At 46.2% G+C, this 22,018-nt stretch overlaps 1 protein-coding gene across 2 annotated transcripts in view; it reads right to left on the minus strand.

Annotated features, from left to right (window-relative positions):
- Window positions 1–1,745: 1,745 nt before the first annotated feature.
- The window catches only part of LOC140424762 (uncharacterized), a 104,838-nt gene continuing 84,565 nt past the window's right edge, over window positions 1,746–22,018 (minus strand). Inside the window, exons 7-11 of one of the 2 annotated variants that reach the window (XM_072508142.1) lie at window positions 17,272–17,433; window positions 14,545–14,681; window positions 12,637–12,743; window positions 5,690–6,093; window positions 1,746–2,042 (exon numbers count right to left, since the gene is read on the minus strand). In XM_072508142.1, the coding sequence (XP_072364243.1) occupies window positions 2,036–2,042; window positions 5,690–6,093; window positions 12,637–12,743; window positions 14,545–14,681; window positions 17,272–17,433 (817 nt within the window). In that variant the 3' untranslated portion in view covers window positions 1,746–2,035. The remainder of the gene's footprint in view (window positions 2,043–5,689; window positions 6,094–12,636; window positions 12,744–14,544; window positions 14,682–17,271; window positions 17,434–22,018) is intronic. The other variant, XM_072508143.1, reaches the window with a different exon arrangement.

The following is a 22,018-nucleotide window of genomic DNA, read 5'->3' on the forward strand; positions in this document are numbered from 1 at the left end:
TGGGTCGAATGGCTTGCTTCTGAGCTGTAAATGCCATGTAGTAGAACTAATTACATGTACTTTACACCAAAAACAGATTGTGTGCCTTTGAACTATGCTACTGTTGTACATGTTGCTGAGAGACCAATTTGTAGTTGTTACTTCACCGCTTTGATTTCTCTGATTTTGCACCTTATCCCAAGCCAGGTTCCCAGCAATGTGCATTTTATAGAGGTTGGTGCAACATTCTGCCAGTCTCTTGCATGGCTATATAGTAGCAAGAGTAAGCAATTTAGCCCCTTGAGCTTCACCATTCAATAAGATGATGGCTGATCTTCTCCGTCAACTCCATTTTCCCACCCCGTCCTCTGAGATCACTAGATTTAATAATAATAATCTTTATTATTGTCACGTGTAGGCTTGCATTAACACTGCAATGAAGTTACTGTGAAAAGTCCCTAGTCGTCACACTACGGCGCCTGTTCGGGTACACAGAGGGAGAATGCAGAATGTCCAATTCACCCAACAGCACGTGTTTTTGGGACTTGTGGGAAGAAATCCGAGCACCCGGAGGAAACACATGCAGACACGGGGATCCGCACAGACAGTGACCTAAGCGGGAATCAAACCCGGGAGCCTGGCGCTGTGAAGCAACAGTGCTAACCACTGTGCTACCGTGCTGTCGTGTTGGGTGTTCTGATGCACAAATGATCCAACACAGCTGTAGATGGTACAACTCTGTTTTATTGCCTAATCAACGGTAACAACTAACTACTGGCTTGGGTACGTGCTTCACCAGCTAACCTGTGGACCCAGCCCTATCACTATCTTAGTGAGGCACTCAGCACATGGTCTATGTCTGAGTGGCATGCTGTGAGCTCTGTGCTCTGAGCTATCTGCTGGTAGAATGAGCGGGAACTGTGGTGTTCCCTGTTTTATAGTGCGTGTGCTCTCACTGGTGATTGGCTGCGATGTTATGTGTGTGCTGGTTGGTCCAACTGCCTGTCCATCAGTGTGTGTGTGATTGCACCATGATATGCTGATGTGGATATCATGACACGTACCACACAAACATTTGAAGACTAAAGGAATTCAGACTTGAATATACACCAAATTTAAAAATAAGAGTACCCAATTATTTTTTTTCCAATTAAGGGGCAATTTAGCGTGGCCAATCCACCTAACCTGCACATTTTTGGGTTGTGGGGGCGAAACCCACACAGACACGGGGAGAATGTGCAAACTCCACACTGTCTGTGACCCGGGGCCGGGATCAAACCCAGGTCCTCAGCGCCGGAGGCAGCAGTGCTAACCGCTGCCCCACCATGCCACCCTAGTCTTGAATATACTCATCGACTGAGATACCACAGGCCTCTGGAAAAGAAGATTCCAAAGATTTACAAATTTACCTTCCGAGTGACGAAATATCTCCTCATCTCAATCCAAAATGGCAGAACTGTTTAGGATTGGAAGTGGGTACAAAGAATAATCCGCTATTTTTAAACACTTCGCACGGCTAGAGTATTGGCCATCCATTTGTACACTGAGCTCCGGGAGCAGGAGGTTGTGTCATGAGTGGTAAACTGTACCTTGACCCCCCCAAAATGGTCAGGCGGATTTATTGCTTAAAAAGTCAGGGCACCGCTGACTCTGGGGCTGTGGTGTCACTTCTGTGTCAATGAAGAAGAGTGCTGTGAAAGTGATTAGTGCTGCTTTACTGTGAGTCGGTGAGCTGCTCCAGTATCAAAATCCGCTGGAATTCGGTCTGATTTCAGTGCAGGTTTTATTTAGTAGAGGTTTGTGACAGCAATATTAAACGCTACAGTAAACTGAGAGTGTGGTTATGAGAGCTACCCAGGTTCTGGATTACAGCAATCAGTGCAGGTTCACTCATGCCACTCGCAAGGCCCTCAGTCAGTAAGTTCACTGTCTGCAAGTTGTGGTTTCGGTACAGCAAGGCGAACGACGTGGTGATCCCAACAATTTTCTTTTGTAGGAAAACATCCTTCTCCTCGGGCTGACTGTTCTCCTTGGTGACCTGGTCAATTCTCCACCGTCAGTACCTGTTGGAAGGACAAGAGCAATGGTAATACTGGCAGTGTTTCTTTGTATCAATCACCAATTCCTTCATTGCCAAGATACACTCCAGCCACCCTGTGCCTGCTCCCCGTTCCAGGGAACGGTGCTAACCGCTGTCCTCTCGTGCCTTTTTATTTCAGATGCCCTAACTCAAGTAACGTACTGTGGGTGGTTCGCCCAAGTGATGTGGCAAACAGCTTGCACAGGCCTTGACTAATGTTGCTGTGTTCACGATTATGGGTATCTCTTTCCCCCTTCCCAACACACCGTATATGAGGTTCATGCTTGCTGTCCATGAGGGAAGGGGAGGGGGGGGAAAATGTTCAAAAGCTGAAAATATGAAATAAAAACAGAAAAATGCAGGAGATACTCAAGTGTGGCAGCAACTGTGGGGGAGAGGGACAGGGCGAGTATTCGGAGAGAGCTGGGAAAAGTGAACAATGGCAATAGATTGAGCGCAGCTGGAAGGTGGGGGAGGATGGGAAGAAGAACAAAAGGGAAGGACTGTGACAGGGATGCGGGCGGGAGAGATTAAATAACGAGGTTCTATGGTGCAAGACCAAAGAGAGTGGTAATGGGACAAGTAGAGAAACCACAGATGTGTGTGCAGGAGGTGTGAATGGCAGGATCAAGAATATGTGCCATCCAAAAGCATTGACTTTCTTAATAGAAATGGAAAATGCTGGAAATATTTAGGACAGAAAGGTCAAAGTTGGGAGCAAGGTTGAGGATTAAAATGACAGGTGACTGGGAGCTCAGGGACATGTAGAATCTTAGAATTTACAATGCAGAAGGAGACCGTTTGGCCCATCAAGAAAAACAAAGCCAGCAAAGAAAAAGGAAACAAAATAAGGGCAGGGGCTACGATGTAAGATTGTTGAATTCATGTTAGATTGAATCAATTTGGCGGTAAAAGTGCTTGGGTGAAAGGTGAGGTGCGGTTCCTCGAGTTTATGTCGATTGTACACATAGGGGCTGGTTTAGCACAGGGCTAAATCTCTGGCTTTAAAAGCAGACCAAGGCAGGCCAGCAGCACGGTTCAATTTCCGAACCAGCCTCCCCGAACAGGTGCCGGAATGTGGCGACTAGGGGCTTTTCACAGTAACTTCATTTGAAGCCTCCTTGTGACAATAAGCAATTCACATTTTACATTTACGCAGCAAACAGGCCAAAAGCTTGCAACCAGGGCAGCATGGTAGCACAGTGGTTAGCACCGTTGCCTCACAGCTCGTTTTGAGCAGGAAAACAGCTAACCGATGTCACCTGCCACAAGGGCCTTAGACACACCCACACCCACATCCACCGTCACAGTCTCAGAAGTTAGATCGGCCTTCTGGAAAGTGAACCCACGAAAGCAACAGTTCCTGATGGCGTCCCTGGTCATGCACTCAGAACCTGCATGGACCAACTGGCCAACATCTTTAACATCACCCTCCTCCGTTCCGATGTTCCCACCTGCTTCAAGTAGACCACCATCATACTGGTGCCAAAGAAAAACCAGGCAATGTGCCTCAACAACTACTGACCAGTAGCCCTGACATTTATTAATATGAAGTGCTTTGAGAGGCTAGTCATGAGACATATCAACTCCAATTCACCTGCATTTCACCAACTGCCACAACAGTGGATGGTATTTCTCTGGCCCTACACTCATCCCTGCAGCAACTCGACTATAAGGACATCTAAGTCAGACTCCTGATCATTGACTACAGCTCCGCCTTCAACACCATAATCCTAGCCAAACTGACATCAAACCCCAAAACCTAGGACCTAGGACTTGGCTCCTCCCTCTGCAACTGGATCCTTAACTTCCTGACCCACAGATCACAATCAGCAAGGGTAAACAACAACACTTCCTCCATGATACCGGGAACTCGCAAAGCTGCGTACTTAGCTCCCTACTATACTCCAACTCCATAGGGCTGGTTTAGCTCAATGGGTTAGACAGCTGGTTTGTAATGCCGAACAAGCCCAGCAGCGCGGGTTCAATTCCCGTACCAGCTGAGAATTCTGAATTCTCCCTCCGTGTACCCGAACAGGCGCCGGAGTGTGGCGACTAGGGGCACAGTAACTTCATTGCAGTGTTAATGTGACAATAAAGATTATTTATTTTATTTATATATTTATTTACAAGTTTGCTGATGACACGACCACAGTGGGTCTGATTCTCAAACAACAACGAGTCAGAGTATAGGAGGGAGATAGAGAACGTAGTGGCATGGTGTAACGACAACAATCTCTCCCTCAATGTCAACAAAACAAAGGAGCTGGTCACCGACTGCAGGAAACAAAGTATCATACACTCCCCTGTCTGCATCAATGGTGCCGAGGTGGAGATGATTGACAGCTTCAAATTCCTAGGTGTAAACATAACCAACAATCTGTCCTGGTCCACCCACATAGACGCTACGACCAAGAAAGCACAACAGGGCCTAAACCTCATCAGGAAACTAAGGAAATTCGGCATGCCCACATTGACTCTCGCCAACTTTTACAGGTGCACCATAGAAAGCATCCTATCTGGCTGCATCACAGCCTGGTATGCAACTGCTCGGCCCAAGACTGCAAGAAACTTCAGAGAGTCGTGAACACCGCCCAGTCCATCACACAAACCTGCCTCCCATCCATTGACTCCATCTACACCTCCCGCTGCCTGGGGAAAGCGGACAGCATAATCAAAGACCCCTCCCACCCGGGTTATTCTCTCTTCCAACCTCTTCCATCAGGCAGAGGATATAAAAGTTTGAGAACACGCACCAATAGATTCAAAAACAGCTTCTTCCCCGCTGTTACCAGCCCCAAGAATGACCCTCTTCAGGTTTGAACTGATCTTATGGACTGAACTGATCTTTCTATGCATCTTCTCTACAGTTGTAACACTGTATACCGTATACTTCACCTGCTGTCTATTTTTATGTATTTTCATTATGTATCCTCATGTATTTATCATACGTTCCATGTTTTACGTTGAGCGATCTGCCTGAATTGTATGCAGAACAATAGAATCATAGAATTTACAGGGCAGAAGGAGGCCATTCGGCCCATCAAGTCTGCACCGGCCCTTGGAAAGAGCACCCTACTTAAGCCCTCACGTCCACCCTATCCCTGTAACCCAGTAATCCCACCTAACCTTTTTGGACACAAAGTGCAATTTAGCATGGCCAATCCACCTAACCTGCACATCTTTGGACGAGTAGCACTACACTCTGTATGCTTCACCCGATATCTACGTCTATGTACTTACATCGTATATTTATCATACGTCCTATGTTTTTCATGTATGGGACAATCTGCCTGGACTGTACGCAGAACAATACCTTTCACTCTACCTCGGTACACGTGATAATAAATCAAATGATCAGATCATTATTTAATTTCTGTCTCCGGGAATTCATTATCTGCCATATTCCTTCAGTGGCTTCACTCCAAAAGTAGCCCTGAGGTCACAAAATCTTTCTGTATAAAGAAGGGCAGGGAGTTCTCCAGCATTCTGGCCGATATTCTCCCTTCTATCACCATTAAACCCGTTCCCCCCCGAAATGTCCCCTCTCCCCAAAACATAGATTGCTTAGCAATTCCCAGGTGGGTAGCAAAGTTGTAATGTTTAGTAAAGAAGGGCGATTGCACCCACCTCGAAAACTTTCTAGGGCTCACTCTGTTTGAAGCATGAGGCGGTCTGCACTGGGTTAGGTCAGGAGGTAGACTCGCAGTGATGGTGGAAGCCCGGTTGCTGATCTTTGGCTGCAAGGAGGAGACTGATGCCTTCTCTGTCCTCTCATTACTCTCACTCCAATCTTCCGGAGAGGGGATCACGCTCGTGTTGGATGCCCTCGAGGAGGTAGACGCTCCTGACTTTCTCAGAACTCTCTTAGTTGCACTGAAGTTCTTGGGTACGTGTTGCTTCTTCTTCCTGGAGTGAGCTTGATGGCCGTGCTCTCCCCTGGCCCCAGAGTTGTTGGTCAAAGAGGAGAGCGATCCAAGGGAGTGCCGATGTTGCATTGAGCTTAGAGTTGGAGGTGAAATGGATTTCTTTGGCTGTAACAGAGTGAAGTTGGCATGGGTTTAATTTTCTTTCCCCCGCACATTATATTTGTGTTGTTATTTGTTAGAGATTCAGTGGTTATAGTAGTTACGACACTGGACGAGTAATCCAGAACCGGAACTAATGGTCGAGAAGAAAGAGCAATGTCAATTTAATTAATCAAATTGGAATAAAAAGTATCGACAATGGGTGGTACGGTGGCACAGTGGTTCTCACTGTTGCCTCACGGCGCCGAAGACTTGGGTTCAATCCCGGCCCCGGGTCACTGTCTGTGTGGAGTTTGCACATCCTCCCCGTGTCTGCGTGGATCTCACCCCCACAACCCAAAGATGTGCAGGCTAGGTGGATTGGCCACGCTAAATTGCCTCTTAATTGGAAAAAAAAAAATTGTGTACTCTGAATTTAAAAACAATAAATAAATATCAAGTATCAATAATGGCAATAATGGAACTATCAAATTGTTGTTTGAAAAAACCCTTCAGGTTCACTAATGTCCTTTAAGAGGGGAAATGTTGCCTATGAATAACATTTGTGCAACATTGTTGACTCTCAAGTAATCTGTGAGACGCTCTAGCAAGTTACTCAGTTGCATCAAATCTGGCACGAAAATCTATAATAAGAATAAAAGCAGGTGGCCCACCATGAATCGGCCCAGCACACAGTCACCCACTGCAAAGTCCTTTTCACTAACATCCTGTGGACTTATAACCTCCAAGAAGGACAAGGGCATGGAGATGGAAGTACATTACCCTGACTTTTAAATCATCCTGGACAGGAACTCCCTCCCTAACAGTACTGTGGATACACATTGACTACAGGTACTGCAGCAGCCAGGTAGGGTGGGCCACCTCCACCACCACTCAAGGGCAATTAGGGATTGGCCTCGTCAGTGACCCCCACAACCTGTGAATGGATTTTGAGAAAAACAATGGTAAATCATTGCTTTCTGCCCTATTAATGTGGTGCTTGTTATATTACACTTTGTAATAATATGTTGTTATTCTTTGCCTTGTGATCCAGAATGGGCTGATGAGTTGATGATAAAGAAACTACCAATCTTTAGATTGAAGCAAAACTAATTTATTAAATAACGATTAATTGAATAAAGTTCGCACACACTACTGAGCTATAACTACTAATAAAGTAAGGTTGAATCTGTTAAACAGTAATCTATAATCTAGTAATAACTAATGATGACCTTGTGTTAACTCTCTCTCTAATCTAAACTACTCCTTGTGCTGTGATCAATACTTCTACTTTGCTAACTACCCAGCATTCCCTGAAGTCTGATATTTATACTGGGAACTGGTGGTGCCCTCTAGTGTTTGAATTACACTGAGATGTAATAATTAACCCTTCACTGGCGTACCTATATACATATCATTACATCCTCCTTTTTTTTAAACATTTCTTTTCTATGCACAACAAAGGAAAAAATATATAATATTATTACAATACATGATATGTATATAACTTTGAAACATAGTGAAAAATCAATAAGGAAAAAGTTCAATAGGAACGATTCACAAATCGAGTCTGTCCGGCTGCCTTCTTTTTCTGGTTGACCTTCTTAAACCACGAAGAGGAGACACAGAAGTTTTTACTGTCCTCTGTGAATCTTCACAAACTTGAGAATTTGTCATAGTATGATTGAAAATACTTTCATGGAATGTGGATCTGGAAAAATGATATTGTGTTGTTTGAGTTTTAGTAGGCTCGGCGATTGTATCAAACTATTGTTCCTTCAGCTGTCTGAACGATATAAGAACATGATGCTGCTTGTCTAATAACTTTTGCAGGAGCAGACCAACCTCCATCGGGAACTCTGATCCTGACGGTATCATCTGGAAGCAGTGAGTCCAGAGTATTTGCATGTTGATCAGAATACATTCTCTGTTTCTCTCGCTTATGTTTCATCTTTTGTATCACGGGCAGATGATCTGGATTGGTATAAACATAGATGGTAGAGTAGTTCTCAAATCCCTGTTCATCAACATCTGGGCAATGATAGACCTGTGGAAAGCGGAGTTACTATATATGAGAGTAACGAGAGATTGATATCTGAACGAGAATCCAAAGCTTTGTTAAGAAGTTGTTTTATGATTTGAACTCCTTTCTCCACTTTACCATTTGATTGAGGGTAATGCGGACTCAAAGTGATGTGAGCGAAGTTGTATTCTCGTGAGAATTCAGCCCATTCATGACTATCGAAGCACGGCCCTTTGTCAGACATGACAGTGGTTGGAATACCATCTCTGGCAAAAGTTTCCTTAGAAGCTTTAATAACAGATCTGGATGAGAGATCAGGGGCGAGATTCTCCGACCCCCCACCGGGTCGGAGAATCGGCGGAGGCTGGCGTGAATCCCGCCCCCGCCGGTTGCCGAATTCTCCGGCGGCGGATATTCGGCGGGGGCGGGAATCGTGCCGCGCCGGTTGGCGGGCCCCCCCCGTGATTCTCCGGCCCGGGTGGGCCGAAGTCCCGCTGCTAGAATGCCTGTTCCACCGGCGTAGATTAAACCACCTACCTTACCGGCGGGACAAGGCGGTGGGCTCCGGGGTGCTGGGGGGGGCGCGGGGTGATCTGGCCCCGTGGGGTGCCCCCACGGTGGTCTGGCCCGCGATCGGGGCCCACCGATCTGCAGGCGGGCCTGTGCCGTGGGGGCACTCTTTTCCTTCCGCCTTCACCACGGACTCCACCATGGCGGAGGCCGAAGAGACTCCCTCCACAGTGCATGCGCGGGGATGAGGTGAGCGGCCGCTAACGCTCCCGCGCATGCGCCGCCCGGAGATGTCATTTCCGCGCCAGCTGGCGGGGCACCAAAGGCCTTTCCCGCCACCTGGCGGGGTGGAAATCAGTCCGGCGCGGGCCTAGCCCCTTAAGGTTGGGGCTCGGTCCCCCAAGATGCGGAGGATTCCGCACCTTTGGGGCGGCATGATGCCCGACTGATTTGCGCCGTTTTGGGCGCCGGTCGGCGGACATCGTGCCGATACCGGAGAATTTCGCCCCTGATAACTTGATGACTTCCAGATAATTTGAATAGTAGTCGATTAGAAGGACATAATCACAACCATTGCAGTGAAACAAATCAATCCCAATTTCTGCCCATGCAGATGACTCTAATGCATGTTGTTGTAGTTTCTCCTGGCATTGTGCAGGTTGAAATTCCTGATGTGTTTCGCATCCAAGTATCATATCAGTGATGTCCCGATTGATACCTGGCCAATACACAGCTTGGCTCGCCCTTCTCTTGCATTTTTCAATGCCAAGGTGACCTGCATGAATCTGGTTGAGAATTATGGGCCGGAGACACACTGGTAGAACTATCCGATCAAGTCGAAGTAACAGTCCACCCACATCGGTTAAATATTCTTGAATATTCCTGACTTGGAACAATGCCCTTTTGGTCAACCATTGTAGAAATGGTCTATGACTGTTTGAAACATTGAATCCTTCTTAGTTTCTTCACGGATGAGGTTGTTTCCCATCTGAAACAGGAAGAGTTTCAGCACATAGCTGTACTTGAGCTTCTACATGCTGTATAAATTCATGAGGTTCTCCTTGTGAATCGATTGAACGTGACAAAGCGTCGGAAATTATCAAGTCCTTGCCTGGAATATAGATGAGGTTGAAGTCGTATCTCCTAAGCTTCATCAAGATCCTCTGTAATCTCGGAGTCATATCATTTAGATCCTTTTGTATGATATGTGCAAGTGGTCAGTGGTCAGTTTCAACAGTAAAGATAGGAAGTCCATAAACATAATCAGGAAGCTTTAAAACACCTGGAAGTAAACCGAGACATTCTTTCTCAATTTGTACATACCGTTGTTCAGTCGGCGTTATTGCTCTGGATGTGTATGCAACAGGTAACCATGGCGACTTGTCGTCCTTTTGCAACAGAACTGCTCCTATTCCGTCCTGACTTGCATCAGTCGAAATGTTTGTCTCTCCGTTCAGATCGAAGAACGAAAGAAGAGGTGCAGTCATCAGTTGAGACTTTAAATCGAGCCATTCCTTTTGATGATCGTCAGTCCAATCAAACGTGGTAGACGTCTGTATTAGATTTCTGAGCGTAGTAGTTCTGGACAAGAGGTTGGGAATGAATTTTCCCCAAAAAATCACAACACCTAAGAAACGTAGAACTGCCTTCTTATCCTCTGGAACTTTCATTCGTTGAATGGTAGCAATCTTGTCATTGTCAGGTCACACACCATGTTCAGAAATCTGGCCTCCAAGGAACTTCAGAGTCGAAATACCAAAACTTGGTTCTATTCAGTTTCAAACCAAACTTGTGCACTCTTTGAAATACCTGTAATAACCTTGAGTTGTGTTCTTCTCTTGTGATGGCCAAATGATTATATCATCCACATATTCACAAACACCTTCAATACCCTCAGTCATCTGTTCCATCACACAATGAAAAATATCAGAAGCTGAGATGATTCCAAATGGCAGCCTGTTAAAACAGAACCTGCCAAAAGACGTGTTGAAAGTACATAGCTTTCTACTAGATTCATCAAGTTGCATCTGCCAGAATCCACTGGAGGCATCCAATTTGGAAAAGGTTCTTGCGTTAGCCATTTTGCTGGTGATTTCTTCACTCTTGGGAATGGGATAGTACTCCCTCTTAATGTTCTTATTAAGATCTTTAGGGTCTATGCATATCCTCAGATCGCCAGAAGGTTTTTTCACACAGTCCATGGAACTGACCCAGTCAGTCGGTTCTGTGATTCTTGATATAATGCCTTGATGTTGTAACCTTGCCAGTTCAAGTTTCAATCTCTCTCGAAGTGGTGCAGGAGCTCGCCTCAGAGGGTGTACCACAGGTTTGGCATCCGGTCGTAACTGAATTTTGTAACAGTAGGGAAGAGCACCCATGCCTTCGAAGACGTCTGGAAAATGATCCAGAATCCCTTGAATGTCGTCTTGAACCATTGGTTGAGATAAAGTCGCACTATAAATCCTCTGAATTAGGTGTAAATCCTTACAGGTTTGCGCACCGGAGAGTGAAGACGTGTTTGAATCAACAATCTCAAATCTTAGAGAAATCGCTGTCATTATTGGTAACTAACAAGTAGCAAGGTCCCATTGATGTGATGACATTGCCATTGCAGTCACGCAGTTGACAAGCTGATTGATTGATTGATTTTCGGAGTTTGCTTTAGCTTTGTGAAGTCAAGCTTATTAACCAAATTGGCACAAGCGCCAGTATCCAGCTTAAAGTTGATTGGATAATCATTGACTTGTAATACTGTGTTCCATTATCAGTGTTGATGGAGTGGACTATCTTGAGAGGTGATGATACCTCTGTGGTTCTATCATACTTCTCAATAATGCCAACAAAGAACGAGTTTTCCAAAGAATAAGCATCTGTATCATTGTAAAAAAGTTCTTCAAAACCTTCTTCCTTAGAATTTACACTTCTAACATCAATCTGTCTTGACTTTGCAGATTTAAATGTGTGTGTGGATCTGCACTGAGAAGTGAAGTGGTTTTGTTTGCCACATTGTGAGCAGAGCTTTCCTCGAGCAGGGCATTTTTTTTTTGATTGTGGGTGGTTCCATACCTTCCACACATTATTACGTACACGTCACCACACATCAAACCTCTTTGCGCATGCGCAGATCGGTCTTCGTTCATCTCGCATCTTTTAACGAACTGCGCATGTGTAGGGTTAGAATGCGCGCGCGCAAGTTGGCTGCTGTCTGAAATGCGCATTTTCTTCATCTACGACACTGCCTTAACCCATTCTACCTCGAGTTTCGTTTTCACGCCCTTTTCACGGAGAAAAAATTCATTATATTGACTTTTCAATAACAGATGTAAATGGCACATTCCAATCGCGTTTTCAAGTGTGAGATCCTTCTGTCTCAGCAAACGTTTCCTGAGCTTTTCATCAATTATACCGAAGACTATTTGATCCCTGATCATTGAATCATTCAATACTGAGAAGTTACAAGATTGAGCTGGCAGTCTAAGATCAGTTACAAAGCAATCAATTGATTCACCTTTGTTTTGCATCCTTTGCTTGGAAATAAAACGCTCAAAAGTTTCATTTGTTTGAATTTTGCAATGATGATCAAACTTTGCAATGATTACATCAAATTTAGTTTTTATCTTGATCTGCCGTAAATTATAAAGTATAGATCTCATCCTATTTCCAGTTCTCTCCAGCCTTGAGAAACTACCATCCAGACTCGAAATATTAGCTCCCTTCTCTCTCCACAGATGCTGTGGACCCGCTGAGATTGTCCAGCATTTTCTGTTTTTGTTCATGGAGCACGACCTTTGTGTTGTATAACATTAAAGTAAGAAGTCTTACAACACCAGGTTAAATCACTAGCTTTCGGCTGATGAAGGAGCTGTGCTCCAAAAGCTAGTGATTCCAAATAAGCCTGTTGGGACTTTAACCTGGTGTTCTAAGACGTCTTACTGTGCCCACCCCAGTCCAACGCCGGCATCTCCACATCATAACATTAAAGTGTATGTATATATATATATGCGCACATGCAAGTTATACATTTCTTCCCATCTTACCTTTTTATTTATAACATAAAATATCTCATGCACAGGAACAAAAATGGCAAAGTTCTCGTAACACTGGAAATATCTCTTTCCTTCAAACGTGCCGTCATGCAGTCCGCCTGTCAACCAAACAGAGATACAGGAACTTAACCACAGACAATATAACCAGTATTCCCTGTCCAATTACTACTGTTGGGGGAGAAATTATTTGTTCTAACTATATAAAATTGCTTATTGTCACAAGTAGGCTTCAATGAAGTTACCGTGAAAAGCCCCTAGTCGCCACATTCCGGCACCTGTTCGGGGAGGCTGGTACGGGAATTGAACCCGCACTGCTGGTCCTGTTCTCATTGCAAGCCAGCTGTTTAGCCATTATTGCAAAAGGACTGGAGTATAAAAGTAGAGAAGTGTTGTTGCAATTATATAGGGTGTTAGTGAGGCCACCTCTGGAGTATTGTGTCCAGTTTTGGTCTCCTTATTTGAGGAAGGATGCGGTGGCATTGGAGGCAGGTCAGAGGAGGTTCACCAGATTGATTCCGGGGATGAAGGGATTGACGCATGAGGAGAGATACAATAGCTTGGGCTTATACTCGCTGGAGTTTAGAAGGACGAGAGGGGGCCTGATCGAGGTACATAAAATACTAAAAGGGATTGATAAAGTAAACGTAGACCACATGTTCCCTTTTGTGGGGCAATCTAGAACGAGAGGTCACAGATATAGGTTGAGAAGTAGATTTAGAACTGAGATGGGGAGGAACTCGCAGAGGGTGGTGGATTTGTGGAACTAGCTGCCCCATAGTGCGGTGGAATCAGAACCATTAATTGATTTCAAGGATTTCAAGAATAGGATAGATTCTATGACTCTATAAAATAGTTAGATAGTTAAATGGACAGGGTGGGTATAGAGGGATATGGGCCAAATGCGGGCAGGTGGGACTAGCTTAGTGATAGAAACTGGGCGACATGGACAAGCTGGGCCGAAGGGCCTGTTTCCATGCTGTAAACATCTATGTCTCTATGAGTTAGATGTATTTCTGATTTAAAAATGGGTTAAAGGGATATGGGAAACAGGTGGGAAGGTGGATTTGAGACCAGGAAGAGATCAGCCATGATCTGATTGAATGGCTCAAAAGGTTGAATTGCCTACTTCTGCTCCTAATTCCTCTGTTCCTATGGGTCCTTGTTTCACGATTCCCCTGCATTGTGTGGGATTTGTATGGTCCCATGTGCATAAAGGGTTCTTCTGCATTCAGCATTATTGAGAAGTAAGAAACTTCTCCTCTAATGGTGTTTGCCTCGTCTCCAGTTGGTATCTGTCTGCAATAGCATGATTGAAATTGAGAGCTCAGACACCGGGACAGTCTGACCACGAGGCAAGTTTTCAATCTCAGGTGTGACACATTGGGGAGGCACAGAATAGAGGCGGTGCACTACCTCGTAGAGATGGATCATAGCATTGGTAACGTCCCGAGGTTTCTGTCTGTGGAAGGGTCGGAAGGAAAGGTTATCACACACAGGCCATCCCACTCTGCAGAATGTTTCTGAAACATAAAAATGCTACGGCAAGAGAAGGCCATTCAGCCCATCACCTGGAAAGCACTGGATTGACTGAGCCAACAACCCCTGTAAAGGACCCACCAGTAAGCAAGTAGTTCTCAATTATTGTTTTCTCTATTATGTTATTTTATATATATATATAATATATATATATATATATAATCAGTTCACATGTGGTGCTAACAGTAACCTCTCTATTGCGGTGTGGTGCAAAAAGACCTGATCAGAGAAATAGAAAAGAACTAAAATATAAACAATGTAGAATATAATTAATTATGTGAATTGGGACTTGGCCCAACAGATGTTATTTTAAGTATAGAATCAAGATTACATTCACACATTTGGTGAAGATACTGTACTTACTTGGCTCATCAAGCTCAACTCCTACAAAGACTGCATTGGCCATTCCAGAACCATCCAAATGGCCAACATAGCGAGCAGTGCCTGACTTGTTGCCATTTACAATCACATAATCATTTATGTTAATGGGAAGTTTCTGCCTGTGGAAGGATCGGAAGGAAAGGTCATCACACACAGGCCATCCCACTCTGCAGAATGTTTCTTAAACATAAAAATGCTACGACAAGAGAAGGCCATCCAGCCTATCACCTGGAATGCATTGGACTGACTGAGTTAAAAACCCCTGTAAGGGGCCCAGTAAGCAAGTAATTCTCAATTATTGTATTCTCTAGGTTTCCCATTTGAGTTTGAAACCCTTTATTCAAACACTTCGGGCAGGTTACTCCGTCCTGACGTTTCTCCGGCTGCCGGGAAACCCCCGGGCTGCTGACAAAATGGAGCATCCCGATGGCGGAGAATTCAGCCCCTCATGTTTGACACAAAGTCCAATGCTCCTTCGACTCTGCACCCCAGGCCCAATCACAAAACAGCAGCAGCATCACATTTTTGCACCTGCCACATTTGACCTGTATCTGAGTGAGATGGTCAGTGTAAGACATGGTGGCAAATTGTCTACTGCAGGCTTGCACCAGAGTTGAAAGTAATTTCACCACATAGCAGAGAGCAAGGTCACTGAACTACATTCCCATCCAGATCCCCGAGGGGAAAGGAGAGTGTGCAAACGCACAGCCCCATCACTGTGTTGGGGGATCACCAGCTGGATCTTATTTTATTGCTGGTACACACATGATGGGTAGAATGTCCTCACTCTGCATTAACCTGTCTATGCTTTAATCTATATCAGCAATACTGAAAGCTTTACTTATTCTGTGAGTGCTTGGTTTAGAAATCCTTACCAATCATTAGCAAACATTTATTTCCATACCACCGCAACATCAGTCTGAGTCCATGCAGAACACTACTTCCCCATGTCCTAATTCCCACCAAGATTCCCCTGGCACATTTGCTCATCAGTCCACGCTGACTCCCACTTAAGCAACGTTTCAATTTTAAAATTCTCACCCCCATTCACAAATCCCTCGGTGGCCTGGCCCCTCCCTTTCTCTGTCATTTCCTCCAGCTCCACAACCCTCCCAGAATCTGCGTCACCTCAACTCTGACCTCTTGCAATTTCCCATTGGTGGCAGCACCTCAGTTGCCTGGGCCACAAGCTCTGGAATTCCCTCCCTCCACCACTCTGCCTTTCTACACTTCCCCACCTCTCTATCCCACTCTCTCTATCTCTCCTTCCTCCTTTAAGCTAGCTGAAAAGTATACGTCTTGAACCGGGTTCCTTTGGCCACCTGACCTCGTATCTCCTCGGGTGGCACAGTGTTAGATTTTGTTTTATAATGCTCATGTGAAGAGCCTTAGTTTATTTTATTCCATTAAAGGCACAATAATGCTTTGGTTGACATTAATGCCACTAAGGTCTAGAAATTCATTGACACCCCACCAGTATTACAAGCATGATAAAAGCACCTAAATATCTGACATGGTGCATTGAATGTAAAATAAAATCAGGTGGGGATATAAAGTGGGCACCTAATTCAATCCAGTCACTTTCCCACTGTAAAGCATATATTACAATTATTGCCCCAGCGAAGGTCACTATTAATATCACTATTCTCTGTGATAACAATGGGCCTTTCCTTAACTTTCAGGAGAGTGTTCCCTACTCAACTAGGGTAGTATTTTGTAATTATCCTTGTGTTTTTTTTACATTTAGCAGCCAATTTCATTCCAGTTACTGGCAGTTCTTTGCTGTGGAAACAAACCCATGAGGAACGGCACCAAGACTGGCAAAACCCACTCAATGCAAGACCCTGAACGGGGAGTAGAGAGGGAGCTGCTACATTGAATAGACAGCACACAAACAGGGCTTGGCCCAACCAATTCTTCATGTCATCTGTTTCAGGGAGTGGGCAAAGCTGATGGGCAACATCCCTAACTGCACCAGGGTGGCTTCATGGGCCTCCGCCTTGCGCCCCTTGGGATGCGGGTGCTTTCACCAGGATGTGATGTCAGAGTTTGAACCAGTGATTAAAATCTAAATGGCGGCCACAGTCCCAGATGACCATAGGCTGCTCCCCTTTGAGAGCTGACTGATGGTGGTTTAACCGGAGGTTCCCCGCACCTCAGGGGAGGGGCAAAGTTGAGAAGCCGGGGGAGGGCAGCGCTGTTGGTGTCGCTCCGCGTCCAGCGAACTGAGCTAACCAATCCCCTACCCAATAATTAATGTGTTCCATCTTCAACCAGCCAAAAGGGAAGCAGGATTGAATGACCTATTTTCTCTGCGAGAGACAGCCCATTGCCTCTGTTCAAAACCTCCCCATAATAACAGGGCCGAGAGTGGAGAACCATTACATGGGGAGCCACATCCATTCACCTGGTTCCACAATGCGGTGGTTGAAACATCTTTGTTGACCCACAGTTTTTAAATTAAAAAAAAAAACTTTTCCCAATTAAGGGGCAATTTAGCGTGGCCAATCCACCTATCCTGCACATCTTTTTGGGTTGTGGGGGTGAGACCCACACAGACACGGGGAGAATGTATAAGCTCCACTCGGACAGTGACCCGGGGCCGTGATCGAACACATGTCCTCGGTGCGGTAGCAATTCTAACCACTGCGCCACCATGCCGCCGCCCCTGTTGATCCACAATTAGCCCACGAGAAGACGAGAACTCACCTCTGCAAGTGCAGCAATGGTTTGACCTCTTTATCATGGCCATTGTGACCATTCGTCAGTTTGTAATTGTTAAAGAACGAGACGCAGCTGGAGCACTGGCAGCCGACCAAGGGAAAGGGGAAGACGGAGCAACTTAAAGTGGCGTCGACCAGAAAATCAGGACTAAGGCAGAAAAGAAGAAAACCACACTCAGCACATAGTGAAGTAAAGTCACACACCACCAGAAATCAGACCCGCGACCATCACAACCCCACTTACAGTAAAGCATCATGCCTGCAATTATCTATGATCTCCAGGAACAGCAAACCTGTGAATAACATCCACCCAACCCAACAAAATTATGGGCGGGATTCTCTTAGCGCAGGCCGGGTCGGAGAATCGCCGGGCCAGGCGCGAATCGCACGACGCCGCCCCGCTGATTCTCCGGTGAGCGGGAGAATCACCACCCCGGCGATTCTCTGCCCAGGATGAGCCGAGTGGCCGCAAAAGAAATCCGAGTCCCGCCGCCGACGTCCACGTGCGGCCTTACCCGGCAGGACCTCGGCGTGCATCCTTTCGGGGGCGGCCCGACCCCAGGGGTGGCCTCCGCTGTGGCCTGGCCCACGATCGGGGCCAACGATCGGCAATCCGGCCTCTCGCGTTGGGGGCCTCTCTTGCTTTGCGCCGGCCCCTGTAGCCCTACGCCATGTTGCGTCGGGGCCGGCGCGGAGAAGGAAGCCACCGGCATGCGCGCAATCGTGCCGGTCGCAGTGAGCATGCCCGCATTCGCGCCGGTCGCAGCACGCATGCACAGACCCACGGCGCCCATTTGACACCGGTATCGGCAGCTGGAGTGTCATGGGTCACTCCAGTGCTGTGCTGACCTCCTGTAGGACTCAGAATCGCTGCTCCTGGGGGCCTGTTGACACCATCGTAAAACGCGACAGCATTTACGATCAACACTTAGCCTCAGGATCAGAGAATCTTGCCCCATGTGTCCGTCTTATCCGTCACCCTTTTTCTCATTTGCATCTCAATTCAATACGCACGCCATTCTGCCACTGCATGTCCAGCAAATCTGTGCTTCACATTCCTTCTCCTTTCATTGCTATAGATTCTCCCCTTCATGGCAATTTGTTTTCCCCTTTATTGGAATCCACCCTCCCCTCCCATCCCATCCCTCTGCATTGTCATCCATCTACCCTCCATTAGGTGTCAGAAAAAAGCGAGTTGTGGTAAATGGTTCTTTCTCAGATGGGAGGTCAGGAGACAATGGTGTTCCTCAAGGATCAGTGCGAAGACTAGTACTTTTTTTACCAAATGTAAATGTTCAGGGTCTTGGAAACTACAGTGTAGAATTTCAAAATCTGCCGTGATGGCAAACTTGGAGGTGTGGCAAACAGTGAAGATGATATCCACAAACCACAACAGGACATGAGTAGCAGAATGGGCAGACAAATTGGCTGATGGAATTTAATTACAGAGAAGTGTGAGCTGGTACATTTTGGAAGAAGGGATAGAGTATAGACTTAATGGCACAATCCTATACAGGGTGCAGGAACTGAGGGACCTTGGAGTGCATGGGCATTGCATTGTTCTTTGAGGATGGCAGCACATATTGAGAGAGAGAGAGAAAGGGAGAGAGAGTGATTTGCAAAGCCGATAGGATACTGGGCTTCATAAATAGAGGCACTGAGCACAGAACTGGGAAAGTTATGCTGAACCTTTACAAAGCTCTGGTTAGGCCTCGGCTGGAGTATTGTGTCCAGTTCTGGTCACTGCACCTGTGGAAAGATATGAGGGTCCTTGAGGGGGTGCAGAAGTTATTTACAAGAATGGTTCCAGGAAATAGGGAGCATAATTACAAGGCAAGGTTGGAAAAACTGGAGTTGTTCACCTTAAAGCAAAGGAAATTAAGGGGAGATTTGCTAGAGATGTACAGGATTATGACAGGTTTGGGTAAGGTAAACCAAGAAATGCTGTTCCCATTAGCTAATAGTACAAGGACTCGGGGACAGAGATTTATGGTTTTGGGCTGATACGACCATCAATTCACACAAAACCAGGAGTAGAAGTAAACTGTGGCTTTAATCAACTAGGACAGTGCCTGCCTGCGACTGGTCTGCTAGTGAGAGCCGCCTACAGGGCTACTGCTCTTTATACCTCCCCTCAAGGGGTGGAGCCAGGGGGGGGAGCCCACAAGGCACCAACATGATACACTGCACTGTAAATTCAATGATAATCTATGATTAATCTAGGACAAAGGTTCGGCACAACATCGTGGGCCGAAGGGCCTGTTCTGTGCTGTATTTTTCTATGTTCTCTGTTCTATTACAGGTAATACCTTACTATGGTCCATAGGTGGAGCCCACATGGGCAACAGCGTGATCCAGTTATATACATGGTGACTGGTTACTGCAAAACGTTCACCACATGGGCAAGAGAGGGTGGGTGGGCAGGGGGAAGAGAGAGAGAGAGAGAGAGAATGTGAGGCAGAATTATTTTTAAGCAGAGTGTTAATGACCTGGAGCTCGCGGTCCACAAAAGTGGTGGAAGCGGAAACAAACACTGATTTCAAAAGGAAATTGGGACGGGTATATGAAGAAAAATTCATATACCCTATGGTATGGGGACGGGACGGTGGAGTGAGGCTGACTGACTTGCTCTGCAAAGAGCTGGCAAGGAGGCCTGGTGTCCTGATCAATATTTACCCCATAACCAACATCTCTGCAAATCAGATTATCTGGCATTCTCTCTTTGCTGACGATGGCAGCTTGTTGGGTGTAAACTAGCCTCAGCGTTTGCCTACATTACGAAATGTACTGGCTGTGACAGGCAGTATATAAATTCTTTACATCCCTCTTCTCTTCACCACAATTATCTGAGCGTGTAGCCCTCAAACACGCTGTTTAACGAACAACTCCAGACTGTTGCCTCCTTGAAACTGTGCTCACGCAAGACGGTGTCCTCTAGACCTCGTTACTTTGACATGCCAACAACACCCGACAGGTGTTCAGCTCCAGTGATCAGGGATCTAACGTCTCTGTCCTGGAGTGTGACTGATGATAGCTCTTTCTAAATCCTGCTGCTCCTGCCAGAGAAACAGGCACACACCCATCCATTTAAAACAAAATTCCCTTGTTACCGATCCTATTCGGGTTTTTAAATGGTAAAGGAAAGATGCCAACAATTGACGGGACTTTGGTGAGTTGCACCAGCAAAATACATGTGGCCATCCTAGGTTTCCAGGGTACCGAAGCATTACGTAACCTGGCAACGAGCCACTCAGTCAACTGGTAACAAAAACTGCTCTAACAGAGACCAACTGGGGAGCGCATCCTCCCCCTTGCCCACCTTGTGATCAATCAGCATGATAACCCACCGTCTGACATGACTATCCCGCCAGTCCCTCAGCAAAGTGACCATTCTTTATACACAATAGTGAAGCTAAACACTTCATCACCATGAGACGGATCCTATTCTCAAGCGGCCTACACACACTCACACACACACATAAAAAATTCAGCTCAGGTGACAAGTAATTTGTCAGGTCAGAACATGAACTGATTTTCACCCACCCCCACCGGACCCTCCGGTTGCTTGTGTCGATAGCCGCCATCTTTGTATCTTGCTTGCAGGTGTCCTTGCATTGGAGGTATGGACAATCAGTGGGTTGTGACCGAGAAGGCAACTTTACCGGACAGGTCTTTGGGTACATGGCCGTCAGCAGCCCCCCCCCCCCCCCACAGGCTGATGAGAACTGAACTGGCAGGGGGCTGTTAAAATTAGACCAGTCAATTATCCTCCCCTGCGACCTCGCTGTTTTCCCTCCCCATCCTGATCTTAAGTTGATTTTTCGAGCTGCCAAACAGGACACCTGCGGGAAGGTGTGTGGGGGGAGGGGGTGTCTATAAATATGCAGGTCAGATCTGATGATGTCACCTGGATCAGCAACTTTAGTCAAATGCCTATATGGGTGTTTCTGTCAAAGTAAACCTGTTGGGTGCGGATAGTAGGCTGGAGGAGTCCCAGCTGGTTAAGCGTGAATGTTTTAAAGTGAAGTTTTTTTGTGAGCCGGGGTGCGATCTTCAGATCTCACAGGAAACCTTGGTCCTGGTGGTAAACCACTGTTGCACCTGTATTAGGTGATGTAAGGTAGGACCTGTACTACAGGTTCGCCGGTAGTCCCTGCCTGCTGACTCCGCCCGGTAGGCGGAGTATAAATATGTATGTCCTCCATTCAGCAGCCATTTCGCCAGCTGCTGTGGGAGGCCACACATCTTAGAGCAATAATGCCTCAGTTGTATCCAACTCTAGTCTATGTTCAATTGATCGTGCCTCAATTTACTGCTCTAAGATTTTCTAAAAGATGGACTTACTAATCAAACCAGATTGCCTGCAGCTGGATCCGCAATCAAGCGACGCCAAAAAGGACTTTAATCACTGGCTAACTTGCTTCGAGGCGTACATCAACTCAGCGACCACCCCTGTTCCAGAGGCTCAGAAGATACAGATCCTGTACTCAAGGTTGAGCTCCAACGTGTTTCTGCTGATCCAGGACGCCCCGAACTACGCTGACGCCATGGCGCTTCGCAAAAAAAACTACGCACAGAAAGCGAACACACTCTTCGCCAGGCACGTAATCACCACTCGCTCTCAACTCCCTGGTGAGTCCATAGAAGACTTCTGTCGGGCCCGAATCCCACTCGTCCGGGACTGTGACGGTCAGGCCGTTACGGCCACCGAACATTCCAACCTTCTTATGCGG

The sequence above is a fragment of the Scyliorhinus torazame genome, chromosome 6, assembly GCF_047496885.1.
Source record: "Scyliorhinus torazame isolate Kashiwa2021f chromosome 6, sScyTor2.1, whole genome shotgun sequence".
In the NCBI taxonomy this organism is placed as follows: Eukaryota; Metazoa; Chordata; class Chondrichthyes; order Carcharhiniformes; family Scyliorhinidae; genus Scyliorhinus; species Scyliorhinus torazame.